Consider the following 24995-nt stretch of genomic DNA (forward strand, 5'->3'; position numbering starts at 1 on the left):
ATGCCCTGTGAGAGCTCTTAAGTTCTATTTAAGACGAACTAAACCTTTACGAGGACAGTCAGAAGCTTTATGGTGTTCAGTTAAGAAACCATCTTTGCTTATGTCAAAGAATGCTTTATCCTATTTTATCAGACTGTTAATACGAGAAGCTCATTCACATCTGAGTGTGGGAGACCAAGCTTTGCTGAAGGTAAGGACACATGAAGTTAGAGCTGTCGCAACTTCAGTGGCCTTTAAACAAAATAGATCTCTGCGAAGTATAATGGACGCAACCTATTGGAGAAGCAAGTCAGTGTTTGCGTCTTTTTATCTTAAAGATGTCCAGTCTCTTTACGAGGACTGCTACACTCTGGGACCATTCGTAGCAGCGAGTGCAGTAGTGGGTGAGGGCTCAACCACTACAATCCCCTAATTCCATAACCTTTTTAATCTTTCTCTTGAAATGTTTTTTATTGTTGTTTTTGGGTTGTCCGGAAGGCTAAGAAGCCTTTCGCATCCTGGTTGATTTGGCGGGTGGTCAAATTCTTTTCTTGAGAAGCGCCTAGATTAGAGGTTTTGATGAGGTCCTGTGGTATGGGTTGCAACCCTTGATACTTCAGCTCCTAGGGGTCGCTCAGCATCCTAAGAGGATCGCGAGGCTCCGTAAGGAAGACGTACTTAAAAAGGCAGAGTAATTGTTCAAGTCGACTTCCTTACCAGGTACCTATTTATTTTGTTTTTGTTATTTTGATAACTTCTAAAATGAAATAAAAAATCCTTAGCTCATAATGATGTAAACATTTATTGCTGGTCTCTACCCACCCCCCTGGGTGTGAATCAGCTATTATAATCACCGGCTAAGTTAATATTGAAAAATGTTATTTTGATAATAAAATCAATTTTTGAATATACTTACCCGGTGATTATAAATTAAAGGACCCTCCCTTCCTCCCCAATAGAGACGCAGTGGACCGAGGAGAAAATTGAGTTCTTTGTTTACAATGAGTACTGGGTATCTGGACGACAGATGGCGCTGTTGAAGTACACCCCCTACCTGCATAGCGATCGCTGGCGGATTTTTTCCGTAGAGTTTTCTGTCGAGCAGCAGAGCTGCAGCTATTATAATCACCGGGTAAGTATATTCAAAAATTCATTTTATTATCAAAATAACATTTTTCCTTATTTTCTTATTTCCTTTCCTCACTGGGCTATTTTCCCTGTTGGGGCCCCTGGGCTTATAGCATCATGCTTTTCCAACTAGGGTTGTAGCTTAGCATTTAATAATAATAATAATAATAATAATAAGGATACAGATAGGAATTTTACCATAAGCTTCAGGTTTCTCTCTATAAATTGCAATGGATTGGGCGTGAAAAACTCTTGCCACATTACCCAACAGAGCACTCTTAAGAAGCTGTAAGGGCTTGATACTTAACCCTTTTACCCCCAGGCTCTTTGGAAATTTCCAACCCTTAACCCCCAGGCTCTTTGGAAATTTCCAACCCTTAACCCCCAAGGGGTTATTTTTTCCCCAGCACATTTTGCAGTATATTTTTTTTAAATTGCTCTAATAGCCTTAATTTTTGTCATAGAGAGGTCAGGTTGGTCTCATTCTCTTGGAAAATGCCTGAATTTTTTCAAAAAATTATCAAAAATATGAAAAAAAAATTTTTTTATAGCATTTTTTTGCAAGGACGTACCGGTACGTCCATGGGGGTAAAGGGATGGCTTTTGTGAAACGTACCAGTACGTCGTTTGGGGGTAAAAGGGTTATGAATACGATGATGATTACGTGTAATATGAATAAATTGAGCTCGCCTAAGTCCTTAAACCATTGCTTGATCTTAGACCTTGTCCTCAGATGTTCGTAGCATATTTGCCTACTTTGTAGAGTTGTCATCAATTACTGTATATTTTGACACAAAAGTCACATCCTTGCCATCAGTGATTAACACTTGTGTTTCTACCAAGCTTTTAATGGGAACACCCCCCCCCCTCTTTTTTTTTTTTTTCCTCCTCCTCCTCCTCCTCCTCCTCCTCCTCCTCCTCCTCCTCCTCCTCGTGTATGCTTTATGTTTATAAACTGCAGTTGTTCCTACAATCCCTCTTCATTTATTATGGGGGGGGGGGAAATGTAAAAACACACTTTGTAAAATCTTTCTATACAGAACTTTGTTCTTTAGTTTTTTAGAAATGTATTTCTTTTATTTGCTTGGGAAGTTTAAACTAAATTCTTTTAATATTTATTCAAATTACATTTTTACTTTCATTTCAGGGTTACAATTGTTCTCGATGCTTGTTCTCCTCCCATTGCCGAGGTTGTGAAGCTGTGACGGGACCAGAAGTCATATTACAAGCTGGGGACACCTTGTGTGTTCGTTTTACAAGTCTGACATCAGAACAACAGTATCAGCTAGCTGCCACCAATGACGATCCATCCCTCAATAACATGCGTCAAAATGACCCTCTAACTTTGTACGATTGTCTTAGAGCTTTCACTCAGAGGTTAGTTGAAGAATTATCTTCAAATATATATTAGGAATGTAGTAAATTTTTGCCTCAGGATGTGCAAGTGGTTCATTAGAAGTTCAATAAGTGCTTTATAAATGTTTTTGTCTTCTGTGGCAGCAAACTTTGTTGCATGACTTCTGTGTTTGTTCCTAAGTGGATACAAACCGAGTCATTTAAATGGGGCTAATTCAGGTGAAGCTAGTTACGGCCAGTCGAGGAATTATCAAGGGTCTGGCAGCCTGGTATGGCTGCATCACCCTTCCACGTATCGGGTTGGTATGATGTTGCTCCCGGCTGATATCTTGCTCATCTTCTGGCCGCTGAAGCGATTGAATGTCTGTTACTGGGCTCCAGATTTTCTTGCTTTGTTTAATCGCGGTTTCATTTTGTTACAAAATGATTGATAGACTATTCTTTGTAATGGTTTTGAGGGACGCCCTTGTGTGACATTCACTAGTCACTGGGATGTTGATCTTCATTTTATCTTACATGTCGAGGGCATAGGTGCTCATTGGAAGCTCCTTGTTTTGTGTGGAGGGAGTGATTATCCTCCCAAAGGGAAAGTTCCGTGACCAACAAAAGAAGAAGGCTAAGTGCAATTGCTCTCCTTTGATTAATTTGGATTCGGAGGAGAACGAGAAGTTTAGATCTCCCCATTCTAGCTCAGATCTTCCCCTATTTGATCCTTCGTTATTGGGTCTTACCCTGGAAACTGTAATGAAGGTTGGTGACCAAATGTTTATCAAAGTATTCAACGATGTAGTTCCTCGTGCCTTCCAACATAGGGTTGAGGATTCTACCTTCGTTACTGATAATTTAGCCTCAGACTTCACTCAAGCCATTGAGCTTGCTCCAACTGAGGCTCACTGGTTACCAGCTGAGATCCCTCATCCTGCTCATTCGCCATCACCTATGAGAGTACTTGATTTGTATGAGCAGCTCCTCATCCCTTACATGGATCATCAGTGTGATATTACGGGATATATTCCAGAAGTCTCTCCTCTGCGTGCTACACGCAATTTGCCCAAGCATACACAGAAGCGTACACAGCACCATCTTGCTGTTACGCACCAACCACTTCCACACTCGCCTAAGCTTCTTCCATCTCGGTTTTTGGTAACACTTTTTCCCTTTGTCTGCGGTGAAGTCAGGAGTGCCTCATACCTTCAAGGACCCTTGTTTCTAACTTCTCCAGATAGAGAAGTTCCAAATACCTTTTCTCTTGAGGGTTCGTTGTCTAAGGCGCACAAAGATCAGTATGTTGTATGATGTTCGGAGCACCAATCAAGAGACGCTTCATGCTTAGCAGAGCATCCACAGTCTTACAAACTCTGCACGCGTCCACTCTAATATAATCCTACCGAATGTATCCCAGTGTTTGTGCTTTGGATGACTATGCTATTTCCAGCTGTTTGCCTGATGGATCATCTACCGATCACTGAGAAAGTGTGTATTTCATTTGTTGTGGCAAGAAGTACCATTCCTGTATTAGTGTTTCACACTTACATCATTTCTGCAAGTTTTCATCCTGATATTTGCACTAATGACAGCCTTGTCTCGCTGGTCTTTATAGGGCTTTTGATATTCATTGAGAAATACATACTGTAGTTGTTTTTGGTCAAGCAAGCTGCAGAACTCCAAAGACACTATTGTAGGCAGTGATCTTTGCTGGAAGTAGGGTCTTTAGATTAAAAGGGGAAAGATGTAATTGGTTTCTTCAAGAAGACTAATTATCCTGGGTTAGATAGTGACACAGTATCAGATGTGCCTGTGTCCTCAAGGTCATATATCTGTTGAAGAAGTTGGTTCTAGAAATGTGACTTGTTGGTCTCGTTGAACTAGTTTTTAGTGCAGTACAATGTATACTTGATTTCCCGTAGGTTGCTTATGCTTCTGAAAGTGCACTAGCACCCTCTCGACATGTAGAATTTTCTTCCTACATGTATCGAAAAAGAAGCTTGACAAGACCTCACAGGAATTGAGACAAATACCAAAGGAGGGGAAAGCTGATTGCAATATTTACAAGGAGGATTTGACTATTTCTTGAAATGTGTTCGAGAAAAATCAAGATGCGTGGTCTCAGGTGTTAGATTTTAGTATATTTGATGTCAAAATAAGGATGTTGATTCATGAAACAATTTTTATTGTGGACCACATTGGGGTTTTCAAATGAACTCTTATTCAGTACTTATGCTCTGATTCACTGTGAGAACAAGTTTGTGTGTTTTAATGTAAATTTAAGGTAATTTCTTATTAATGTCATTTTAATTATTTTGAAGTCCTATCTAACAAGGAATAATTTTTCCAGTGAGACTCTCGGAGAAACCGATTTGTGGTTTTGTCCAAAGTGTGAGCGTAAGCAGCGAGCAACTAAAACTATATCTGTGTGGCGTTATCCTCCCTACCTCATTATTCACCTTGAAAGGTGAGTCCAATGTTCTCTTGTTAATTCAAAAAGACACTTCAATTTCATAATGACAATCTTTAATTTCATAAGACAGTCTTCAGTTTTTATACAAGACAAGCTTTAATTTCATAGGAATCTTCAATTTCATAAGAGACAATCTTCAATTTCATAAGAGATAATCTTCAATTTCTAAAGACAATCTTCCATTTCCATGACAGTTTTGACCTTCAGATGATGTAATTTCATAAAACAGTCTTCAGTTTTATAAAAGTCAAGCTTTAATTTCATAGGAATCTTCAATTTCATGAAAGACAATCTTCAATTTCTATCGACAATCTTCAATTTCTATAGACAATCTTCAATTTCTATAGACAATCTTCAATTTCTATAGACAATCTTCAATTTACAAGACAGTTTTGACTTGCAGATAATGTTATTTCATTAGACTGTCTTCAGTTTTATAAAAGAAAAGCTTTAATTTCATAAGAATCTTCAATTTCATAAAACACAATCTTCATTTTCCAAGACAGTTTTGACCTGCAGATGTCATATTTCGTATGTTTTTTCTCTTTTCAGGTTTTTGTTTCATGGAACGACTAGTACCAAGTTGGATGATAAGGTGATTTATCCTTTAGACGGTCTCAATGTCTCTGATTATGTCGTGAGTGATACCAGCTCTAGTTATTTGTACAACCTTTATGCTTGTGTATGCCACATGGGAGGTGAGAATTAATCTTTTGTTTGGTTCTTATCTAGTGTAAAATCTAGGATTTATTTGAGTTTTTTTAATGATAAAAGTTTCTTTCACTATCATGAGAAACACTTGAAGTTGATCATTCAAGGCTCATGTTGCCCACATAGCTTTCAAGAATGGATAAAGATAAATTAACTGAGCATAGTTAAAGGTATAAGTGTATATAAAGGTGTGAATATCAGCTTAAAAGTTAATTTTGTTCCTATGTGAGTACAAATCTTTTTAATGTTATGTAGATAATTTAAAGTGCATGCTGAATTATCTCCTATGTAAAGGATTCTGGTTTGTATGGCTAGAAAACGTACAAATTATCCTCAAAGTTTAGTGATTTAATTTGTTTATGTATACAAACTCCTCGGTCTTATATTATCCAATCTGGTGTTCTTGAATATTGCCAGACTTGACTGTCTTTTGTCTGGGAGACAGAAGGGCTACTGTCCACACATGCACCACCAAGTTATGAAGCAGTGTTTCCCATCTCTATTCATGTTGCCTCTAGTTAGGGAAAGGGCAAGATAAATGGAGATGAAACATGGAGTGTTGTTGCTAAACGTTGTTCAGCTGATTATATTAGATTCAAACATTTTGAATGTTTTGATCATTGTATTACTCAGGTTCAACCAAATCTGAATGTTAATCTTGTCTATGAACACTTCAGTAGGAAAAATCTCCCCCAGATCCGTGACCCGTTGCTGTGGTTTGGGGATTGGAGGTTGGCAGCTGAGAATCGATGGCCCAGTGCTTTGGTAACGTAGAATATCTAAGTCCTGGAAGCCTTGCACCTCAGCTACTGACCTAACATATTATAGTCAGGCATTTCCTATCTTAATAATACTTTAAATTTACCATTTTTCCTATAAAGATGTCATTTTACATTGAAGATGTATAATTTTCATAGTGTAACTATTGACATGATTTAGCAAATTGACACTTTAATGTTAAACTTTGCTCTAAGTGCTGGGTATGATTCCAACGGACTGACGATCCTTTGGACGTAGAAGTTGAGGTGCATGTTCATGGCAGCTACCTCTAAAGTCTAGTGATATTGCTCCTCCCCTTGGCACCAGTGGTCAGGGGTACCTATCCTGAATTAATATGTTCAATCATGTAGATTTAAGTAATCAATAACCCTTGTCCTCTTACGTGGCCATGATTCAGGCTTTGACATTTGAAGGAATGAAGGAATAAAGCAAAATAAATAGCTTTATAACCACATTAATTCTTAAAGAAAAATTATAGATATGCTGTTCTATCAAAACATTAAAGAAGTGGCACTAGCGAACATTTTTTGTAATGTACTTTATTAGCGATGATATCCGGTTGCTTCTATGGTTTTAGTGTGGTAAGTTTTAAGTTTTAGCACATTTTAACCATGAAGTGTGTGGGAGTTGCAACCATATCTCCCATGCATAATAATGCTTTTTTTTTTACAACCATTAAAATGAATAAAGACATGCCATCAAAGAGATTTGTAATCCATAAAAGACTAGAAGTGTTGTTGAAGCCCTTCAAAATTATAATCCCTAAAGTACCTCAGCGTAACAAATAATTTACAAAGGGATCGGGGACACAAAGGGTCGCACTGGGTTAGAGAGAGAGCGTCGGTGTGTTAACGCCGACGCGACCAGAAACTTACAGGGGAGCGAGACCTGAGAAAGCATGCTCTCTGACCCTGGGTCATCTCTGGGCGCGTATCACTCCGCCAGAGATTACCCTGCATAGAGAACGGGAATAGGGTAAACTACACAAAATTCTGGTCGGATGGGAGGAGATCCCAGATCCTCCTAAGAAAGTAGTTCGAGGTAAGTACTGTTAGGAAAAATGCAAATTACTTAACATTTGTGATTTTTTATTTTCACAACTTGTATGAGGATAGTTGTTGAAGTATTGAAATACAGTATATTGGATTCCTCTACATGTGGGCATTGAAGGAAACAAAGCTAATAAAAGTCAGAGCTGCTTCCTTGAGCCAACTCATCTTACATATGGGAACTATTTATACATACATACATACATACATATACCAAGGCACTTCCCCCAATTTTGGGGGGTAGCCGACATCAACAAATGAAACAAAACAAAAAAGGGGACCTCTACTCTCTACGTTCCTCCAGCCTAACAAGGGACTCAACCGAGTTCAGCTGGTACTGCTAGGGTGGCACAGCCCACCTTCCCACATTATCTACCACAGATGAAGCTTCATAATGCTGAATCCCCTACTGCTGCTACCTCCTCTACATGTGGCTATTGAAGGAAACAAAGCTAATAAAAGTCAGAGCTCCTTCCTTGAGCCAACTCATCTTACATATGGAAACTATTTGTATAGAAAAAAACTTTCCATATTTTTAAGTGGTTGAAGAATATCTTCCCTCTTTGAAGTAACAGAAGAGGAATCTTAGGTGATTATTGAAATGAGTTTGATGAAGAAATCTTTTTTATATTCAATATAATGATGAATATTGAAAAAAATTTAATAAAATTTTGTTTTGATATTCAACATAACAATGAATGTCCTAAGTTTTAAAAAATTAATCTATTACAGAAATGTCAGAATTTCCGTATTTCCAATTAATCCAATTATATAAAGATTTTAAAAAGCTCTAATGTAATACTGTATATAGAATTTAAACTTCACCAATAAGGATAAATCCTTGTACCGGCTATAAAGACCAGGGAAATTAGCTCAGAGATTTGGGTAAACTAATTAACAAAAATAGTATGGATAAAATTGAATAAACTCTTAGCAACATTCTTTGCCAATGCTAAGCTAAAAGTTAGCAAAGATGTAGACAGTGTTGTCGACTACTATAGATTTTCAGTAACAAAGTGAAAGACTGCTTCATATTTGTGGGACCACTTGCACATCTTGGAGCACTCTCCCCTCTGATAAACAAAGATGCCTGAAGGCTGGGGCATTCAAGAATTCAGTTGTGGTTTATAGTGATTCATAGAGGATATGGAAATAATTCAAGATACGGAATATAACCATGTTCAGAAGTTCTTTGTATTCATGTAAGGTTTTAAGGTATAGATATTTATGTACATACATACATATACCAAGGCACTTTCCCCAATTTTGGGGGGTAGCCGACATCAACAAAGAAACAAAAACAAAAAGGGGACCTCTACTCTCTACGTTCCTCCCAGCCTAACAAGGGACTTAACCGAGTTCAGCTGGTACTGCTAGGGTGTCACAGCCCACCCTCCCACATTATCCACCACAGATGAAGCTTCATAATGCTGAATATTTATGTACTTACCTTTAATGTTTTTAAGAATGAGTTACTGTTATAGAAAAAAAGAAGGAAGTAGTAAAGAGTGAAACTTAGCAACATTACAATTTACTTTTTTTTAAATACTTTTTATTCATTATTGTAAGGTATAAGAATCTTGAACATGACATTTTTAACTGCATTCAAACTGTAAAGGAAAAACTACTAGGCCAATTAGGTTTCTTAATCTCATGTCGGGTATAAAGTTAGGAGAATTCATTGTTTTATTTTATCAACAGTTGCTCAGGCCGGGCATTACACTGCATTTGCAAGGAGCCCTGTAACTGGAGAATGGCACTACTTCAATGATGACTCTGTAACAAAACAAAAACCCCGGGAAGAGGAATATTCAACAGCTTACTTGTTATTTTATCACCGACAAGGTAAGTCTTTCCAGTGTTTGTTGACTGTGGGTCGTTTACCATTCACTGTGGGCAGTGGTAAATGAGGCAAGGGTTTCTTTGCAAATGTATTGCAGTATCACAATAGATTAGGTTTGGAATGTCATGCTACTGGGACCTACAGTGTTTGTTTTCATACATTTATATTCCAATCTGTGAAAACTCCTCATGACATAATTTTTTCGTATGATAAAATAAAGCCAAATACTTTTAAATTATTCTGTATACCTAACCAATAGAGCGAATTTCGTTTTGTAACCAGAGTATTTTTTTGTAATAGGTGAAAAAATCTTGGTATGTCGTTTCATATGAAAAGTCTTTCGTATACAGAAACTTCGTATCCTGAGGTATAACTATATCATATGTCTTTAGTTTCTTTCAACGTGCACAATCATGTACTCTTCCTCTCTATCTCTTGTAAAAATGTCGAGTCAGATTTTCCTCCCAATGCAGACTGGTTAGAGCCCTCTTTAATCCAACTTTTTACATACCATATGCACATTTTACTTGTATTTCAAGGATGCATTGCAGGTTTTTGTGTACATGTATTCTCATTGCTGCTTTTTAGTTTTTTTCTCATTAAAATAAGGATTGTGTACTAGGTGGTAATGGGTTGTAATACTTTTGCAGGAACCAAGTTTGATTTGGCCCTACCACAGCAGTTTGCATTTTTGGATAACATGCCCAAGCAGGTGGGGAACTATGAAGAGGAGGAAATCTCAAACAATTTGATAAGTAGCAGCCAAGCAGGAGTAAACGATAGTGTAAGTAGCGAGGAGCCTGCGGAGCCTCCTGGTTTTCAGATTAGTAAGATTATCGACAACCTTGGGGGGGAAAACTGTGAAAAGGACATGTCAATGGAAGAGTAGAATTGTGAATAATTTTCAGGGTGAGTTATATAATAGGTGCTGAAGTGACTAGATTAACAGTGAACCAACATGGTTTTCATTTAAGAAGTTCTATGTGGAATTTTGACCGTGGAAACTTCTTTTTTTATGTTTTGGGTGTTGTAATGACTTGATTATTAAAAAGCACTGTCTTCAGAATAAACTTGTAATTGGATGTGAGGTTTCATGCGTGGAGGCGCGTGGTCGTAACTAATGTATTAGTGATTTTTATATACTCTTATGATTTCATAGATGTGATGTCTTTGTCTCAGTATCTGAGATATTGCTCTTAGGCTGATAGGAAAATTTCAGTTGGGAACACATACATGCACAACTTTTCATAAGTTCTGGTCTAAAAAACTCCCAGCAGAATCTAATGCCGTCATATTCCAGTCTGTCGAAGAATCGCGTTTGTTTCTTCTGTGATAATAAGAATAGGAGATTGAGTTAAAGGGCTTAGTTTATAGTGCATCTTAAGATGGATAGGCGAGAAACATTTACCGAGTGTGCCCACATAAGGACAGGCTAATCCTTGCAATTATATTATTAGTATAGTATGAGTATTAGGAATTTGATTTTCATGCAGCTTAGAATGAACAGTAGGTATCTTGAGTGATGGTACAGTAAAAGAAAAAAAAAGCTTTTTTTGTGTGGTCTTATTACTTGCAGTAGTATTTTTATGTTTATAAAGCTTTAATTAAACTTATAGGGATATATTTATGACCTTTTTATTTCTTCTTAATGTAAGTTTATTTGGAATTGATTTGTCTCTTGTCAATATTTTGTGATTGCCCATATTGTGAAACATGGAACGCTATGCAACAGCTCGATTAAGCTAGATTAACGGGTGATAACAACGGCCTGTACCGGAAATGGTAGATAATCGTGTGTGAAAAAGAAATGTGGGTAAATTTCAGTGGCAATTTTAAGTTGATGGTTAGTGCAGACCTCGGTTGATAAACTACTACATACATACGTGAGGGAAGAAGTGTTTTATGATCATAGAAATTTTTTTTTTCTTTTTTTTATTTTGTAAACTAATACAGTACAGTATGTATGCAAGTTCAGTTCTTGAAGTGTGCAAATATATTCCAAAGAGAAGAAGCACACTGAACAAGTAGAGAAAATGTTAGTACAAAGCAATGCTAAGATCCTAATACAACTAATAAATGTAAAGGGTGAGAAAATTAAAAGTAAACATAGAAAATAAAACTGACCAGTGTAAATGATGTATGTGTATACAGTAGCTAACCCCCTTTTTATATGTGAATACAGTACATAGTAATTGTTATAATGATATTCTTTTATTCTTTTGTATCTTTTATTTTTTGTGCCACTGTTCCTGCTCAGTAGTTTACAACATTGTAATCATAGCCTTTATGGCTTAGTTAGAAATGATGTAACAGTTGGTTTTATTTAGTTAACAAAGACATAGGATCTTGTCATTTTTTTTTTTCATATAGCAGTAGAATTGCGTTGTAATTTTAGCTTTCTTTTATTTTGAAGTTTTAGGACATAAAATGGCTGTTAGATATGCTTGTAATGTTTTGGCTCCCAGACTTACATCTCAGGTGTTTTATCATTGTAGTGTAGTTAATATTTAAAACACTAATGTAGTTAGAATATTTTTTGACTACTTCATACGAACAAAAGTTTGAATGTGCTATTTCTATAGTGTACTTCATGCTATTTTCTAACCACGTGTTATTAGTTTTTGAATAGTTAGAAATAAAAAAGTTATTAGTTTTTGAATAGTTAGAAATAAAAAACCTTATAATTGCTTTTTACCAATTCTAAAGATGCCAGTTACTGTATTCTTTATTGACTTTTCTCTCATATCTTTGTAGGTCTTGAAATAATATCGAGATTTTTTGTTTGAAAGGGTTAGAAGTTTTATATTTCATTTATTCATTTGGGTATAAGATGATTAGAAGATTACTTCTCAGTTATTGTAATTTTTTCTTTTGCGGTTTTACTAAATTTCTTTTGAATAACGATTTTATAATTTCGTTTTTACGGTAAGCTGTGTACAAATATTTACATACATACATATACCATGGCACTTCCCCCAATTTTGGGGGGTAGCCGACATCAACAAAGAAACAAAAACAAAAAGGGGACCTCTACTCTACGTTCCTCCGTACTCTCGTACATATACAGTATATATATATATATATATATATATATATATATATATATATATATATATGTATATATATGTATATATATGTATATATATATATATATATATATATATATATATATATATATATATATATGTATGTACAAATATTTATTTGTTAAAATTGTGCGTGCATTGATGTGGCTGTAGTTATCTCATCAGTTATATTTTTATGGTGTTAGAAGTGGTAGTAATACAACAAACATTACGATGAAACTGCCAATTTGTTTCACCCGAGCTCTTGATCTCCTTCCATTGTAGATGCACTCCCATAATCATGATTGAGCAAGTTTAGAGTAGTAAGAGTTACTTAAACTTTTATACTTCCATCCATTCTTACGATTACATTTGAATAGCAGCAATACCAAGGGTGGGATTTTGCCTTGGAGGGAATGACTGTCACTTTTCGGCCCGTAAATCGGCCGATTTTTCGGAAAAAAATTTCGGAAAAATTTTCGGCCCAAAAATCGGCCGAAATTTTCGAAAAAATTTTTGGAAAAATTTTCGGCCCGAAAATCGGCCGAAATTTTCGGAAAAAATTTCGGAAACATTTTTGGCGTGAAAATCGGCCGAAATACCCAAACTTTGCATACACTCATATGAGTTTGAGAGTGCAAACAATATCTTTTTATGTTAGTAAAAGCCAGGCAATTGAATTTGTGTAATGTATTCTTGCAGTGAATAGTATTTTTGGAATTATCTTATTACGTGTTACTGTTTAAATCTCATAGTAACTAGTGATTCACATCAAACCACCTGATTCAGTTATTTACCTTTTACATTAGTATACAATTATTTCACAGGTAATAATTAAGGTCGTCCAATTAGCAAAACATCTTTTCATGTACAGTACAATAATATATTTACCAAAGCTTGCTAACCTGAGAATTAGGTATTTCTACTACAGTCAACACTTAAAGAATGAGAAGGGATAGGTCTTTTTGGTTTCATTTGTTCTTTTGAGCAGCTCCTGTTACTTTTACTGCCTTTGTAATACTGAAAAAAGCTATCAAATCTAAGATATCATTTGCAATTGTCAAATTTTTTATAGATAAAAGATAAGAGGACAGAGAAAAGTCATGAGATATTGTAAAAACACAGTTATTTAGAATAGGGTAGGTTAGAATAAAGGTAAGTCCAATATTCTAATTAACTGAAGCATACTAAATGAATGAAGAAGTAAAGCAATCGAAGTTGTCACGCATACGGCTGACTTCGAAGTATGTCATGTTTTGGGTTACAGGTTTTTTAGACCACCTTTACTGTTAATTATAATTGCAACAGTTTCCTCAGTAAGAGAAAAGTATATGTATTGACCTAGTGCCATGGGCGATTGGTGTGGGGATTTTCTCTCACTTTTTATGGATATTTGCTTCATGGTAATTTTACAAATTGTTTCTTGTACTACATGGGCTCTTTACAATCTGTAGCATATTACTAATTCCTTTGCCAACCTGTATTTTATGGCTGTCAATGAGGTGGTAGATAAGCAAAAGTTAACTTGTGATATTGGTGTTGCATAGCAAAAGATGTCAATATTTCCCTTAAAAGTTTTTAAAGTTATGCTATTTCCTTTGAATCACTTCCCTTTGCTGGAATTTCTTGTTACACTTCAATTCATTCATTTTATCTTTCCTGCAGTCTTCATTGTTCTTCACCAAGAGATTCTGTTGAATAGAGATTGATATATATATAGATTATTATTAATAATACATCTACCCAGATTGCTGATGCCAATTTTTTCAACTTGGTATGTCCCCACACGAGCCCAGTTGTTTGGCAGTTAGGACCCCTTTTAATACTCCACTTTGCTCGTAATGTTTTCATTGTCTCATCTCTGAACTAAGGTAGTTTTGTACCTTTTTAAAACTCCTCGGATTTTATTTTCTATTTGCTTTCTATGATTTAGTTGAGAAGATTCTTTCCTTGTCACTTGTCAGACTAGCATGTATCCAATTCTATCGTAATCACTTAAAACATATTACAGTCCTTCCTTTCTACGGTCTGAGATGTCAGAAGGGCTTCCATGTCATTTAATCAGCTTAATAGATCACATTGACACTGGCACCAGAGTCTGAAATATTATAGTCTCAAATCGCCCTTGCTGTTCTTTTCAAGTTATGCTCAATTTTTGTCTTATTCCATTACGTGGCTCAATACTTTGAAGCCAGTGTAGATGTTATCTTTGATGATAATAGGAAGCCTTGTCTTGTGATGGTAATCAAGTTTGCACAAAAACTGTTTGGCTAGTGAAAGAACCCTCAAGGTGAAAGTATTGTAGGTTTAGTTTTGGCACTATCACCGTTTTTTATCCAATCATAAATTACATGAATTGAAGTGCATGGTTTGCTGTTCTGATGTTTATAAATGACCACACAATCTTTCATATTCATGTGACCAAGGTTAGTATACTGTATTCCATGATAGCATTGGAAACTGGTTTTGCCCGGGGTTTTCATTTTTTGCATAAAAGCATCAAACCCAGTAAAAAAAAAATTTAGAGGTTGAAAAAAATGCCCCTGATGATATTACAGTATATAAAGTTATTGTTCTATCTTTTGGATTATAGAAGTATTGAAGATCTTGGATCCAATTCTTAGGGAAGGACTCGTAATGTGCACTAACATTTTCAAGTACTCAAACATATTTGTACAAGTCACAGGTGGCGAACCTTGTCTCAACTTTTTGTTAGCCATGTGAGTGCAACAAAAATTCCGGCAAGTAACTCTCCAACGATAAAGCTTCTTTTATCTAAGGGATCTTTATTAACAGTCCTTCACCAGTTACAGAAGACAGTACTTTAGGATCATAAATGTAAACATAAGATTACTCCTGGGATCATGCATAAGTTATCTATGTACGTTCTTGTAATATCTGTGCTCCTGTACATCATAAACTACACACAAGCTGCTCTATGCAATTTATACTGATGGCTCTAAATCTTTGGCTGGTGTGAGATTTATTGTAATATAATCTAATGAAACCAGCCAATTCCTTTTTACAAAACATTTTTAGTTTTCTTAGAACCTTCTGCATTATGGTTTTACAAAAAAAAAATTTGGTTTTCTTAAAGTCTTCTGCATTATGGTTTTACAAAAAAAGATTTGGTTTTCTTAAAACCTTCTGGATTATGGTTTTACAAAAACAATTTGGTTTTCTTTAAACCACCTGCATTATGGTTTTACAAAAAAAATTTTGGTTTTCTTAAAACCTTCTGCATTATGGTTTTACAAAAAAATTTTTGGTTTTCTTAAAACCTTCTGCATTATGGTTTTACAAAAAAAAAAAATTTGGTTTTCTTAAAACCTTCTGCATTATGGTCTTGAGTTCTCTACAAGAATTTGTAGTTTTCGGTGAATTATAGAAATCATATAAAGCTCATTTGAAAAATTAATCTGGTACTAATTTTGAAATATGATCGATACTTGCCCATGTTCTAGCCTTTCATAGGAACGTCCCTTTGGAGACCACACAACACTTTTATTCCCGAAAACAAATTTCTAATAAATGGCACGTTTTGTGAAATGAGAAAATTAAGTTTGAAACATTCAAAGCTTTGGATTGTGGTATTCTTCATTTCTAAAGAACACCGCCCTGAAGGTTGTTATTCCATCAAAGAATTGGTCACCATTGAATGAATAATACATAATTTTTTATTAAACATTCTTTGACTTTGTTTTAAACCAACAAAGAGTATCAGATTTATAGAGGCAGACCCTTTAAAAGAAATATTTTAGTATCAATATTTTTCAGTTTTCTCCCATAATTAAGTTTCCTTAATGTAACTGATTAAGGAGGATCTATTTGTTTAATTCATACACCTAGGTGTTTGGTTTTACAAGTGATAAACAAATATAGTAGAGAGGGAATATCAATAAAATAAAATGAAGCTAGAACAATACTGACTTTGGTACGCATAAATGCAAATTTTGTATGTTATTACATATGATGTCAGAACAATCCTTAATATGGGACAACTGGGAAGGAAGACCAGGTCATGGATTCCCTTTAAAAGAAAAGCATATTAACAATGGTTTGATGAAACTTTCTTATGATATTATGAAGGCCTATACAGTGACTATGTAATAACATATTGATAGTACATAACTCTATTTTAGAACTATTTTGCAGTAACATATCTATATTTCACTACCAAAGTCAATAATAAGAAATGTTTTTAAATACAATATACTGTATAGAGCAACAGTAATATGTCTTAGCTTGGAATTCATTAACAACTAAACCCCATTTAACCCTTTTACCCCCAGGTTCTTTGGAAATTTCCAACCCTTAACCCCCAGGGGGTTATTTTTTCCCCAGCACATTTTGCAGTATATTTTTTTTTAAATTGCTCTAACAGCCTTAATTTTTGTCATACAGAGGTCAGGTTGGTCTCATTCTCTTGGAAAATGCCTGAATTTTCTCAAAAAATTATCAAAAATATGAAAATTTTTATAGCATTTTTTTGCAAGGACGCACCGGTACGTCCATGGGGGTAAAGGGATGGCTTTTGTGAAACGTACCAGTACATCCTTTGCGGGTAAAAGGGTTAAGTAAATGAGACTTCCAGGAATTCACTGATTGATTTAAACTGGTATGGAAGGAAAGGCCTAAAAATGAATAGAAATGGCATCAGATCAGATATTTGAAAATGTAAAGCAATTGAGACCCTTAGTGTAGCATTTAATTAGCGTAGTCTCGTAACGAGATCTGATGTGCTTCACACGGTCCAGTACGTAATGTTTGCACGCTGTCCCTATCAGAAGCTGTTGTTACTCTGTTGAAAAAGTTTTTAATTTTTGTATGTAGGTTATACTGTACAGTATTTCAAATTTTCTGTAGTACTTTTTCTTAGATGAATATATTGCTAGTTTTCTTGATGTACCAGGTGTTGTATTATAATTTTCTTTTGCTCATTGTGTATATGTTTTACTATACTGCAATTTTGGTTGGTTTGATATTTAAAACTATATTTTTGAGTGTTACAGATTTTGTGCAAAGTTTGATTTTCAATCTGTTGAATCAGATCACCTACCTAGTGCACCGAGTTGAGATTTTGCCATGACTTGTCATTTGAAATTATTTCTTTTTGCATTGACTAAATCTTTGAAAAAAAAAAAATGAATCATTCAGCTGTGGGCTCCAGTTACCTATGTAATTATTTATTTTTCATTTAAAAGTGTATCTTTCAGCCAGCCTTGCATTGCAACAATTAACCCTTTTACCCCCAGGCTCTTTGGAAATTTCCAACCCTTAACTCCCAGGGGGTTTTTTTCCCAGCACATTTTGCAGTATATTTTTTTTAAATTGCTCTAACAGCCTTAATTTTTGTCATAGAGAGGTCAGGTTGGTCTCTTTCTCTTGGAAAATGCCTGAATTTTCTCAAAAAAATTATCAAAAATATGAAAAGAAAATTTTTATAGCATTTTTTTGCAAGGACGTACCGGTACGTCCATGGGGGTAAAGGGAAGGCTTTTGTGAAACGTACCAGTACGTCTTTTGGGGGTAAAAGGGTTAATAGTAAAGTAAAATATTTGGTCACCAAAATTTCTATTGACAACTGATAGCAAGTATAGTGACGGACACAAATCCCTAATAATGTCAAATTCAATTTTCAGTGCATTCTAAATATAAAGCTTTAACAAAATTCTCATATGATAAAATTAATTTATTCATTATACAGTATAAGAACCAACTCATGATCAGCCCTTTGAGAGGCAAGAATTTTAGCTTTATAGTTGGTCTTGGTGAACAAAATTTCATAACAAATCGATGCTTCAATTGTTGACAGATTATGGTATAATAGTGCATACTGTACATTATTGAAGAAGTTGTCGTGAATATCCATACTGAATGTTCTGCTAACTTCTAATTGTTTGTTTGTAGATACACTGAATGTTGTTTGGATACAATTTATTTACATTTGAAATTAATAATTACATAAAAAGAAAACCTAGGTATCATCAAATATTAATTATTGCATAGAAGATATTTTAAATGGTACTGGATTAACCTTTTTAATTAATATTTTTTTTATGGGAAGTTGTAATTTTTACTTAAGGGAAGGTATAGTAAGAAAAAATCGTACATAATGGGTATTTTGAATTATGTAGTTGAAATTAATTTCATGGATTTAACTTATGTATGAAGATGATGTGAACAACAAAGCCATTAGTAGAAAGGTGCTGCTTTCTTATCATATGCTTGACAGAGGCTCTAAAGCCCTGTCCACACGATCGAACATGCCCGACTGGCAAACAGTGATACCAGACCACAATAGTTGGTAAGAATGAGGGTTAATGACGTCGGAAGCGGGAAAACCACAGACAGGGTTCTGGTATCATACAGTGTTGCCAGATCCCTGCCTTTAGTTTTCCCGCTTCTGACGTCATTAACCCTCATTTTCAATAACTATTGTAGCTTGGTATCACTGTTTGCCCGTCGGGCATGCTCGATCGTGTGGACAGGGCTTAATCGAGATTTTGAATTCTACCAATCCTCTTCATTGTTTGGCAGAAATATTTTTAACCCTTTTACCCCCAGGCTATTTGGAAATTTCCAACCCTTAACCCCCAGGGTTTTTTTTTTTTTCCCAGCACATTTTGCAGTATATTTTTTTAAATTGCTCTAACAGGCTTAATTTTTGTCATAGAGAGGTCAGGTTGGTCTCATTCTCTTGGAAAATGCCTGAATTTTCTCAAAAATATGAAAAAAAATTTTTTTTATAGCATTTTTTTGCAAGGACGTACCGGTACTTCCATGGGGGTAAAGGGATGGCTTTTGTGAAACGTACCAGTACGTCCTTTTGGGGGTAAAAGGGTTAATGCATTTTAACTTGAATGTCGAAGCTTTGGGAGTAGACACCTTTGATTAGTGGTTTGTATAAACAATGTTGTGATGTGAAGCACAGTAGTGAAGAGGATGGGGCAAAGTAGCATTGGTAATCCCAAAAATCACTTGTGAACACAAGAATGGCAATTACGACAGTACAGTATTGTCTGGTGGAATTTTGGTGTTTTTTTATACATAATATTTTGAATATAATACTTTTAAAGGCACACACACCACCTTGTTTTAAGAAATATGAAAATCCTGGTTCAGTTTTTATAAGTACAGTATTATGATCTTGACATTAATGTCAAACAATTTATGTATTTTTTATTGAATGAAGTTTTGATATTTGTCAAAATATGGTTAACTGCTTGTTTAAACAGCAGTGAAAACTAGATTTAGAAAGTTTTAGAGGTTAGTTTTTTGCAGGTATCTTCCTTTGTCCTCAGAATACCCAGGAAGTAAACAGACATTTTAGCTTCCGAAAATTTGCTACGGATAACCAGTCTTATTTTCCATAGTTATTTTAGAAAGGTATTAATTGTAGGAAAGTAAAGTGAAGTGGATATGGAAATGTGTGCATGTGTGTGTGACGACAATCATTTTATGTACAGATTATAGTTATTTCAGGCCTTTGGATGTAGGGTTCCTCTGTATATATATTATATAACCCAGCAGACATATCGCTAACCCATTCTGTAAGAGGCCGCAAGATATCATTGTTAAGCCAAAACCACTGTTGATGGTGGATGATGGCGTCTTGTGAGTGTAGGCCTGTCAGATTCAATGTTTAGGAAATGGTCTGTTTTTATACTGAATGATCTTGATCTCAGTTCTTTCTTAACCTCTCTGTGTAGTAGATATGGGATGAAATTTAGAACATTAAAGGTTGCAAAGTCTGTACCACAACATCCAAAATTATTGGATGAAGTACAGGTCATGATAATTCTTGTGCAGATGAAGATTTTGCACAGTTCACTCAGGGAATGTAGCCCACTGCTGCCCTTCCTACATCAGCACTGCAGTATGTAGTGCCATTAGTCCACAGTGATGTAGGCCATATTTTCATGCACTCTGGTGATTTAAGGGTGCTTCTTCTTTTAAGAGTACATACAATAATTTTGTCAGTGTAACCTCTCTCTTTTAAGTGTACTGTACAGTGGTTAAACAAAAAAAATTACTGTCAAATTGATGATAACGGTCGAAAGCAAGATGTGTTTCAGTTTGAATTTTATTGGTTCTGGTAACTGCAAATAATTTTGTTGGAAGAAGTTGTAATTACTTTAGAAGTGGATTTAAAAACAAAATGTAGTCACCCTGCAAGTGTTTATAGATTGGCTTTGTGTCATTTTTCTCGTGTGGTGACTGACACCGGCAGGACAGGTAGATAGCTGTTCATTGCTTACAAGAAACACAAATGTATTTTCTTTGTCATTAAAGGTGGAATGATGTATTGATATTATGTTAATTTAGAATTCTAGAGAATATTTCCAGTTTCATGTTAGTGTATGAGTGTTTTGTACTTAACTGTTATTATTTATGTTACCAAGCATACACTACATTTTGTTAATAGTACTGATAAAAATAATTCCCGAAAATACACACTTTACAAAAATCAAGATTTATTTTTCCTAGATAAATTTATTATTGTATATTAAGTGCTATGAAGTCAGTGTGAAATTAATTGTGATATTGTAGCAGAAGGTTTGAATATTGAAGAAGGGATAAAAACGAAAGCTTGTGCTCCTTGAACTGTATTAATATGAAAAACTTCTTGGGAGACTTTTGAGCAAGTGTTCTCAACCCTTTTACCCCCGCCATAAGGTTAAATTTCGAGCACATTTGCTATATATATTTTTTCAAATTGCTCTAACAGCCTTAATTTTTGTTGTAGAGAGGTCAGGTTGGTCTCATTCTTTTGAAAATGCCTGAAGTTTCTCATAAAATTATCAAAAACATGTAAATAATAGTGTTTTGCAAGAACGTACCGGTACGTCCTTTGGGGGAGAAAGGGTTAATAACTTCCTGGAGTGTCTCTTTAGTGGTATGACTTCAAGAACCTGAGGGAGCGATTGACAGATATTTGTATTTTTCCTTTAAAAATATCAAAATGCTCAAGCAGTACACTGTAGAGAAAAACTTCCTCTGTCAACATGAGTAGTGGTAGAATGGTAAAGGAGAAGTGTCATGAAATCACTTGTAATTGCACTTTAGATCTTGACCATACAAACTGGCTTGCTCGTGTCTTCCCAATTGAGTCTTTGTGAAAGATAACCCTACTAAGAATTCATTTCATTAAGCAACTATACAGTATAAGATAGAGCAAGGAGTCTGGTGCAATGTTTCAAAGAGGACAGGGGTAAATTAAATGGAGTTTTGAGTGGTGTTATTTTTTATGAATAGTTTCATAGATTTTGCCTTAAGCTTTACGGGATCATCCCATTTTCCTGCAATATTAAGTAAAGATGTAGATATTGACTTCTAATGAAAAAACTACGGTTTAAGTGTATGTGGTTCAGCTCGCGAACAGAGCAATGTTGTAAACTTCAATGTATAATGAAAGTAACAAAAACAATTTTCAAATAAAATCCTCTTTATACCCAAAATTCATATGCTATTGTTAAAAGGAGGAGACGAAATTTTTCAAATCCAAGAAATTTCCCCCTTACAAGAGCCCTTTGGATCAGACTGCAATCTTCCTCATCTATCATTTTAGTGACCTACCTCCTTTATTGTTGGAATTAAGTGGGTATTATAAACACATCGCTTACGGTGGTGAAGTGGGTGGAAATGTTTGAATTTCAGGTTGGTACTGTATTGAAATGATTATTAAAATTTATTTGTTCCAACACAGAGTACTTACCTCGAACTACTTTCTTGGGAGTATCTGGGAGACTCCTCCCAACCGACCAGAATTTTGTGTAGTTTACCCTATTCCCGTTTTCTATGGGGATTACCTCAGGCGGAGTGATACGCGCCCTGAGGCGACCTGGGGTCGGAGAGCATGCTTGCTTAGGTCGTGCTCCTCAGTAAGTTTCTGGTCGCGATGTGATTACCATCTCGCCGCGCTCTCCTCTCCCAGTGCGACCCTTTGTGTCTACCACGCGTTACCCACGTGCTCACGTTACCCACGTGTTCATTCCCTATCCTTTTCCTTTGTGTCCCTGTGTCTCTTGGTGTCCTAGTGTTGCGTAAGGGAGCATCCTCGCCGTTGCCCTGGGCCTGTGGCCGGTAAATCTTGTGGTGCGTTTCTTTCCAAGCCCGGAGTCGATCCCCACTCCCTGTGTTCGTCGTGTAGGGGCAAGGTTTGTTCCCCTACAACCACGTGTCCGGAGTGTGAGTCATGGACCGAGATTCAGTGGATCCTCTATGGCACTAAAAAGAAGAAAGCTGCCAAGAAATCGCCCTAGAGGGCCAACATTTCTTCGTCGTTGGTTTCACCGGATGCCTTGTCGGAACGGGGCTCCCTTCCACCTTCCCCTACCCAGAGTAGGGGACGAGGTAAGTCTGTTGCGGGGAAGCGGCCCATTGCCCTTCCCCAAGAGTCTGAGATGTCTGTGGGGGATGATATTAGCTCAGTTCAGGCATGTGTGGGGCCTGAGGGAGGGGTGGGAGTGTGTTCAGGAGACGAAGTCCTGGTGCCTACAGGGCCCGTCTCTACGGAAGATCCTATGTGGGGGAAGACAGTTGCAGCCTCTTCCCCTGCATCCTGGGTGTGTGTTTCAGGTGCTTCAGTGACCGGGGGAGACGCCGAGAAGGCAGGCTCATCAAGTTCGGACCCCGCCGCATGGGATCCACCAAGGACGCCGTTCAGGTCCCCCATGAGGTTAGAAGAAGAGTTCGTTGCTTGGTTCGACCGAAAGAAGGTTCCTCGATCTCCCCCGGCGCCCTCGTCAATGCTCCCGCCCGTCTTTCTTCAGCCCTCTTCGCCAGAGAACCGACGCGAAGTTCCCCCTGCGATTTTGGACGACTCGGGAGATTCGGCGGACTCCCTCTCCTCCTCGTCGTCATCCTCTTCCTCGGATTCGTCTTCTTCGGAGGACGAATGTCCAAAGTCCTCAAAGAGAAAGCGGGAGAAGTTCCGGAAGAAGAAGTTCCGTTCTCGTTCCAGGCACAGCAGGAAGAGATCCAAGACCTCAAAGAAGAAGTCCAAGAGGAGTCACTCTTCGAATGATAAGTGGGTGAGAATTCAGTACCCCGGAGTGAGCTGTTTAAGGCTACCTCAGCTGCAGCCACTTCCGGTTGGCTCCCTAGAGCCTCATCTTCACCCTCGCGACCCTACTCCTCCAGCAGATCAGATCTCCGTCAGGGGACGTCGCATCAAGCCTCCCTAGACGACTCTAAGGCCACGAAGGTTCCCGCTTCTTCAGCCCAACGGAGGGAGGCGCTCCTCCGGACGGAAGGCTTGGCATCATCCGCGGCCACCTCGGCGGTCTTCAGAGAGCACCAGGGACGCCCTTCGTGCTTAGAGAAGCCCACAGCCAAGGGGGCCCCCACGGGACAAGGTAGACCCATGACGGATAGCCTCGTCCCAGCGGATCCGCCCATCCTGCGGGCAGGCCCGTCAGTTGCGAGGCAGGAGAAGAGGCTCCTCCCTTCCCGCCATCGACGAGTCTTCTCGGGCGGAGGAGTTAGTAGCGGATGCCCTGGTAGAAGGAGGAGAGTGCTCATCAGATGACATCTCCTCTTATCGGAAGGTCTTGGCCCTAATCAGACGGGACCATAGGTTGGATGAGCCCAAGCCCTCGGCAGAACAAGCCTGGCTCTCAGGACTCAGCAGGCTCGTGGACAATCCGGTTCAACAGAGACCTTCCTTGGCGCTCCCACTAGCACGAGACGTAAAACTAGGGATGGAGCACATAGACAAGTACTTAGCCTGCCAAGCAGACGCCCCTAGGAGTCAGAGTGCCTCGAAGCTTCTTCCTGGCCTTAAGACCCAGAAACGTTTTTACGCCCGGAGGGACGTCGTGGGGGACCCCGCGCAGTAGAGTCGGCGATCACCACGTTGAACCAAGGGGCGGCGGAGGACAGGGCATCCTCGCCCCCAGTTTGTTTTTCCCCAACGGAGACCTCGATGATGGAAGACATGGCCCAGGATCTAGTCTACGTGTCTTCTTGGTTAGACTGGTGGGCTTCCAGTCCTCGCATGGTCTCTCCCTGCCTGAGAACCAGTCCTTGCTGAGAGAGTTAATCAGTTCAGGGGGAAAAGCACTGAAGTTCCTTTCTTACCAGTCTCTCTCCCAGGCCGCCAACTGGGTCCTGCGGAAGAGAGACACGATCCTAAGCAAGTTAGTAAGGAAGTTACCCGACCGAGAAGCAAGGTTTCTGAGAAACTCCTCGGTGTGGGAAGAGTCGGTGTTTCCCCTCAAGTCAGTCGAAGAGACGATGGAGAGGGTCAGAAAGATGAAGGATGTAGGAGAACCAAGACCCCCTCCCGTGAGAGTCCAGTGCACAGAAGACCCTCGGTGGACCTCCCACATACCTCTCATTCCTCGCCAGTCCAACCGAGGAGAGAAACTCTTAACTGCTTCTTGGCTCCAGAATTCACAGCCTCCCCGTAGGGGCAACACTACCCCTCAGTCTGGCTTTAGACCCTCCTACGGCAACTCTAGGAAAGGTCGTTCCAGCCGCGCCTCTAGGAGGAGATAGGAAGAGAGGCCCCCTACTCCTACCGGAGCCTCAAGTAGGGGGATGCCTCAGACACACTTGGCAAGCATGGCGGGATTACGGGGCAGATCCCTGGACCGTTACAGTCCTGAAGGAACGATACA

General features: G+C 37.7%; 1 protein-coding gene across 1 annotated transcript in view; it reads left to right on the forward strand.

Annotated features, from left to right (window-relative positions):
* The window catches only part of LOC137650185 (uncharacterized), a 59961-nt gene extending 48853 nt beyond the window's left edge, over positions 1-11108 (forward strand). Inside the window, exons 16-20 of the mRNA XM_068383358.1 lie at positions 2255-2484; positions 4799-4915; positions 5474-5619; positions 9163-9306; positions 9955-11108. Coding sequence (XP_068239459.1) covers positions 2255-2484; positions 4799-4915; positions 5474-5619; positions 9163-9306; positions 9955-10193 — 876 coding nt within the window. The 3' untranslated portion in view covers positions 10194-11108. The remainder of the gene's footprint in view (positions 1-2254; positions 2485-4798; positions 4916-5473; positions 5620-9162; positions 9307-9954) is intronic.
* The last annotated feature ends 13887 nt before the right edge of the window (positions 11109-24995 follow it).

Source organism: Palaemon carinicauda, chromosome 11 (assembly GCF_036898095.1).
Source record: "Palaemon carinicauda isolate YSFRI2023 chromosome 11, ASM3689809v2, whole genome shotgun sequence".
In the NCBI taxonomy this organism is placed as follows: Eukaryota; Metazoa; Arthropoda; class Malacostraca; order Decapoda; family Palaemonidae; genus Palaemon; species Palaemon carinicauda.